This window comes from Anarhichas minor, unplaced genomic scaffold, assembly GCF_050575085.1.
Source record: "Anarhichas minor isolate MPS153535 unplaced genomic scaffold, ASM5057508v1 ptg000010l, whole genome shotgun sequence".
Taxonomy (NCBI): Eukaryota; Metazoa; Chordata; class Actinopteri; order Perciformes; family Anarhichadidae; genus Anarhichas; species Anarhichas minor.
In genome coordinates, this window is record NW_027466456.1 from 6,923,393 (window position 1) to 6,929,527 (window position 6,135).

General features: G+C 42.0%; 1 protein-coding gene across 1 annotated transcript; it reads right to left on the minus strand.

The window, feature by feature from the left end:
* Positions 1 to 1,637: 1,637 nt before the first annotated feature.
* dmrta2 (DMRT-like family A2) lies at positions 1,638 to 3,600 on the minus strand. The gene is made up of 3 exons (XM_076088603.1): positions 3,143 to 3,600; positions 3,100 to 3,105; positions 1,638 to 2,648 (listed from the first exon to the last, which is right to left on the minus strand). Exons 1-3 carry the CDS (start codon positions 3,598 to 3,600, stop codon positions 1,772 to 1,774), a joined length of 1,341 nt encoding a protein of 446 aa, XP_075944718.1. The 3' UTR covers positions 1,638 to 1,771.
* Between the last annotated feature and the right edge of the window lie 2,535 nt (positions 3,601 to 6,135).

Genomic DNA, 6,135 nt, shown 5'->3' on the forward strand with positions numbered 1-6,135 from the left:
GAAATGAATGAGCTCAAACTTCACACTTTTTTACTTGTTTCTGGATTGTCACTGAACTATATTGGATTTGTTTTGTACAATCAACTACTTTATAATTAGGGGTTTATCTGATCTAATAATGAATACGTCATGATAACATTTTTCTTTTTTTTAATGGACAGCCCACAAACCAAAAAGGCCCCTGCTGAAACTGGTCCGTCATAAAAAGTAAATATTTCACTACACACAGCCACTCTTGTCAACGTTTATTTACAATCGCTATAATATGTATGAAACATCAGGTTACGATGACAAGGAAGAGATTTTAAAAAAAATCGACTCTGCAGTGAACAGATATTTTATTAAAAAGATGTGACAAAACAAAACGCACTTTATGAAATGCGTGCAATGTGTTTTACTCAGGTTTAAGTCATCCGTGTGCTGTTGACACTGTGTTACAAAAACTTCATAATATATCAGCATGCTATTTTTGTTTGTCTACTTGACTTGAGATTTTGTAGAATGCAGATTGTTTCTATTGTATTTACTGAGCAAGAACAGACAATACTCCAGTCAGTAAAAAAAAAAATGCATGCGTAATTTTGGTGAAAAGATATAGCCTGCCTGTCTCAAAATTGTTTTATTATCTGAAACGCTACCTGTTTTCCCATGATTTATACACACCTGCCAGCAGACCTTTGTGGATTTACTGTTCTAATGTTTTGATGTTTGGTTGCAGAAACAGGTTTTACCCGCCAGAGGCCAAAACACTGACACATTTGGAAGGTTTTCAGTTTGTGCATCGAGGCCGTAACAACACGCCTTGTTCTTGATGCTCCCTTCACGAATGAAAATGTGTAACACGTGTTTGATCTCAACACAAAATGATGATGCTTTTCCACTTTCTTTAAAATAACATTTATTTCCAGCATATTCATACAATGTGACAGCACAGCTTGTAACATTTGAAGATGAACTGACTTGATCCAGCACTTTGTCACAAAATATTAGAGCCGACTAAAGGATAAATGAAAAGTCAAAACGTAGCAGAGCGTTCCATATTACCAAATGCGATATATAATACAGGCAGTTGGAAATGAGCTAAAGAAATATGTGAGATAAGTGAAATAATACATAAGAATAAAAAGGGATGGCATTTACACATCATTAGTTCAACTTGTACATCAGGAAATGGGGTTAATATCTGTATAATCTACATGTTATATTTAACTTAATTTTGCTTCATTTAATATTTCATACGTGTGTGAGAGAAATGCTTATTTTAAGTTTTATTTAGAATCTCATGTGCACTTAAGTTTCACCAACCAGCTGAAAGAAATGAAAAAAAACCGGATAAATCATGTCATTGTGTCTTCATTTTGTTTTATATCCTGCTGCAGAATTGAGATAAAAAATCAGTAATAACAGCATGTGTAGCTATATATTCTAGCATTTTGTGCAACTGGGTTTACTTTTTTAAACTTTCCTTTATTGTGGATGTATTTTGGAATCTATAAATATATTTTCAGCTTCCGGTTATTTTATTGATCAGGTTCATGAATGTCATCCAATCTTTCTTAGACAAACATATAAAATTATTTTTTGAAAATTACACATAAGTGAGTTTATTTATTTTTATTTTTTTACCTCTCGGACCTTTTAACTACAAGCCAGACAATCCTATTATTTACAGTAGCCTGCAGCCAAAACACATCACAGATTGTCGCCAAAACATTCAACACTTGTGGCTACAAATACAATGCAATGTGTCCGTTTGGTCAGTCCAGCAGCCTCACGGTTTTTCCGGCGTGTTGTTGACCAAAGGCCCGTACAGGCCGCTGGAATAGCCTTGCTCCTTGTGTAACATTGTCCTGTCCCTTATCAGGTCGCTAAAGGCGTATTCCATCGGGGGTCTGAAGCCCAGGGTGGGCATCAACCCGGTGGTGGAGTAAGGCGTCATGAAGGCCAGTCCCCGGCTGTGCGCAGAGTAGGCCAGCCGCAGCGGGTTCAGTCCCAGGTGGGTGCCCAGAGGATAGGTGCTGGGGTCGGCGAAGTGCGGGGAGTTTGGCTGGAGGGGAGAGAACGCAGAGCGGTTGCTGAGCGTCATGGCTCCGGGCAACATGGGCCTCGTCGGGGCGATCGTGGATGCGGAGGACGGGGGAGGCTGGTGCGCGTTTTGGAGCACCCTTTCGGCCGTCCATGTCTCACCTGCCCCGGCCTTGTTGGAGCCCTGCGCGCCGCTGTTGTTGAGGATCTGCTCAATGGCCTGCACCACGTCCTTACCGCAGCCCTGCAGGACGAGCTCCAGGACGCTACGCTTGTGGCTCGGGAACACTCGGGTCAGGATGTCGATGGCGTTCATGTGCCGGGAGGCCGCAGAGGACGGGGACGGATCCTGCTCATCCTTGTCGGTCTCAGAGCCAGAATCAGAGCCGAGGGAGCTGACGGACCGAGGAGTTTCCCCTCCGTCTTTTAAAGGCTTGGACACCGGTGAGCTTATGAAAGACTCGCTGTCTCCGTTCTCTGAACCAGAGCCTCCATGTCGACCGTCCGGGGAAGAGATGCCCGGGGCCGAGTCACTTTCGGTGGACGCCGGTTTCCCCACGTTCTGCTGAGAAGTGGCGGATGCGGACAGCTGGCTCTTTGGAAACAGCTCGTACTTCTGGATACTTGAATCTGTTGACACATTCAGAACACCACAGTGGGTAAGATGGGGGGCAACATGTGAACATTACAGTAGGCCGAGTTAACTCGATAGAGAGTCAAATCCTGTGAATTAATCAGCAACAGAAAAAGTCAGGAAATAAAAACACCTATTAAACATTAGGATTCAGTACAAACATCACCGGGTCAGTCTCAACATAAAATACACGAAGGCACACATTTGATTGCCAAACAAAAAATCACTATCTTCTCATCAGGTGTCTTGGCATCCATATAGCTCAATAAAATAGACTATACCAGTTTCATATAAATGGACGGAATAATCAACAATATTGAGGCGTTTGTGTTACTTGAGATAGCCAATTTTCACTTATTTCCCCTTTTCTTTTGCCAGTGGCATAACTGACGCCTGTAGGTTTTTTACACTTCTCCTGCTCAAAGAAAAATAATAACAACGAAGACCTGCGCTTCTTATTCTTAATGCTTCCGGCTGCTCCACTCACCTGAGTTGATGTCGCTGTTGACACAGGTAAACACCTCGTAGCTTGGACGCGGTGGGATGATGCCGTTGGCGGCGGCCAGTGCGAGTCCCTCCGCCGTGCCGTAGAGCAGCTGCAGCTCTCGCGCCTCGTTCTCCTCCTGCGCCTGCTGCCGCCGCAGCGCCACTTGTGCCGCCATCACCCGCTGCCTCTCGGCGATCAGAGTGCACTTGGCGCACATACAGTCCTTCCAGCGGCAGTAGCGCTTGTGGCCCTTCAGCGCGGACACCACGCCGTGGTTCCTGCAGCGGGCACACTTCGGGGTGCGCGGGTACTTGTCCGTGGCGCGCAGGATGAGCTGAGGGCCGCGCATTAGGGTCCCGGCCATGGACATCGGGATGGAGGCTATCGCTGCTGCTGCAGCCGAGTGGATTTGAGAGGCAGAGGAGACTGTGGGGAGCTCCTGTCTCAGATCCATGCCCTTTGTTCCTCACTGATGTAACTGAACTAACAAGAAAACGTCTTTCCTCTGAACGATCTGTTTTAGTTATACTAGTTGTGAGCCGTTCACATCTGCTCAGCGGGTCATCTCTGGGCAAATGGTAAAGTCAACGATGTCGTTCTGCTGAGGATACTATCGTGCAAAAAAAAAGCTATGATCGAAACTCTAATGTAAACTGTGCATGGAGTCTGCAGAAGATGCAAAAATACTAAGATACTGTCGAGTTTAAATCCGAAAAGTGCAGGAGCCGAGAGGAGCGACCATTCCTCCCCAGTAGAAAGTTTAAACTGTCCAGGAGGAGTCGAGGTTGCTACTCGCCGCAGCCTGAGACACTAACTTCCTCCAGAGATCGTCAGTGGATACAGATCCCTCTCTCCCCTCTCTATTGTTGCTCCTACGTTTTCATTAGACAAATTTGACAACAATGTGGCGTCTGTCATTGGCCAAAGGAGGAAGGAGCAATCTGATTGGCTTGCCTCTTTTTTTCAACTGTGTCCACCTGGGTTCTTATTCCAAATATCAAGTGTTAAGAATCTGAAGGGAGTTCCCGGAAAGCTAAAATCGATGCTGTGTATTTCCAAAAAAGATTTTTATAGATTCAAAACAATAGCATCTATTATTTCATTTATTCAGCTTTATAATGGGCCATATGCTGCCAAACAGGACACTATAAACATAAATCATAGCCCTGCAATGCTCATCCCTTCCAACCACTTTCTGTTGATTTCTCAAGAAATATTCTGTATCATTTGACGACATGATTGTTAGAGAAATCTCGAGTGTTATTACAATTACAGACAGGAATAATAGTCCTCAAAATAAAGATGATGCGTGACTGTAATCTCGTCAACCTGGAAGGTAAGTATCATTTATTTTATTGATTCACGAGAAGGCGAAATTTGATGTCAGAAAAAGTCTATATTTGAAGAGGGTTATTGACTGCAGACAGTGAAGCTATTGGTTAACTTGCACGGTTCACTCGGCTGCAGGAAAAGTGCGGAGTGTTTAACCCTGTCCAAATTAGAACCTCGTCTAGTGGTCGCTACTAGCCTTCATTTAATGAAATCAATTTGAAATTTTAATTGACATAATATTTGTTTCATGCAGTTTATTGATGAAGGAAAACTAAATCTGCTTCGTTTGACATGTCATTTTGAATGTATAGCCTATCGGGCTCTATAATATTTGGACATATTATTTTGAGATAGCCTAAATCAAACCTTTGCCTTCGTATGGCGTCATTGATGAAATCAGCATCAAACCACAGGTGTGTCGTTATTTCATTTCCCAAATGCAACGTGACAATGTCTCAGTTGAAACTAATCCATAATAACGATTATACGCTTCTATACGATGACAAGAAATTTTACAAACAAAAAAATCTAATTTTTCGATTTCCTTCTAATCACTCTGCCGTGGGCCGTGTCCCACAACAAAACACTTGCTTTTATCAAATTAGTTTGCTCCGATTTTGCGCATGATTGTACACGTGCTAATATTTAATTAATTACAGAAATAAAAACCTAAAAAAATCACATTTAATTTACAGGCAGATTCCTCGAAATAATTGGTTGTTATGTTAGTGAGATTATAGTCGATGGGCCGACTATATTTTCTAAGCTTAACTTGTATCCTTATTTATTCTCAGCTAAACATAAAGCAACACCACACAGCCCAACAATTCAAATTAGGAATTGAAATATATTATTGTAATAATAATAATAATAATATTGTTGTTATTATTATTATTATTATTAATAGTATTAGTGTTATTGTTGTCATTATTATTACCAACAAAAATACGAAAGTCTATAGGTAATAATGAATTACTCTACTCTGACATAATAAAATATATATGTTTTAAAGTATCCTCCCTCTTTTTATTATTAAAAAAATAACTGGATCTGCAAATGATTTCCCTCTGCCTTCATGAACCTCGACAGAATAAGCGTTTTTCACGGGCTGGTGTGTCGTCGTCCCCATCGCTTCCCATTAAGTGACGAACGATAATACTGTAATGCTTCCGGAGATTTGAGAAGTCCACGACGCGCAGAGCTACAAAAGGGCAACTCCGCGGAAACCACCTGCTTCCTCACCTGTTCACTCAGGAGAAAACGCATGCAGGTATTTGAATTCAGATTAAAAAGTTATAGATGTTTGTTTCCTTCTTTTTTTTTTTTTTTTTTCTTTTTTTTTTAATCAACAATTGTCAGTCCCTTTGAGGATGATAACAACAGTCTTAGTGGAGAACAACAACTTGAAAGCGGATGAAGAAAGAAATGGCTGCTCGGTGATGAGCAGCAGCAGCAGCAGCAGCAGCATCGAGTGTGTGCAGCCCTGCCTCTCTCCCCTCCCAGGCTCATTGTTTACTTTCTGAATCACTGTAAGCAAATGCCATCTGTTTCCCTCGCCGCTGTCATCTGCACCTTAATTACCTCGCCAACAGGCTAATAGAGACGATATTAAAACTACATCTTTTTGACATTCAAAGTAATTATCTGCATCTCACTC

Coding starts and splice junctions, on each gene's coding strand:
- dmrta2 (XM_076088603.1), bottom strand. CDS start 3,600: ATGGATCTGAGACAGGAGCTCCCCACAGTCTCCTCTGCCTCTCAAATC.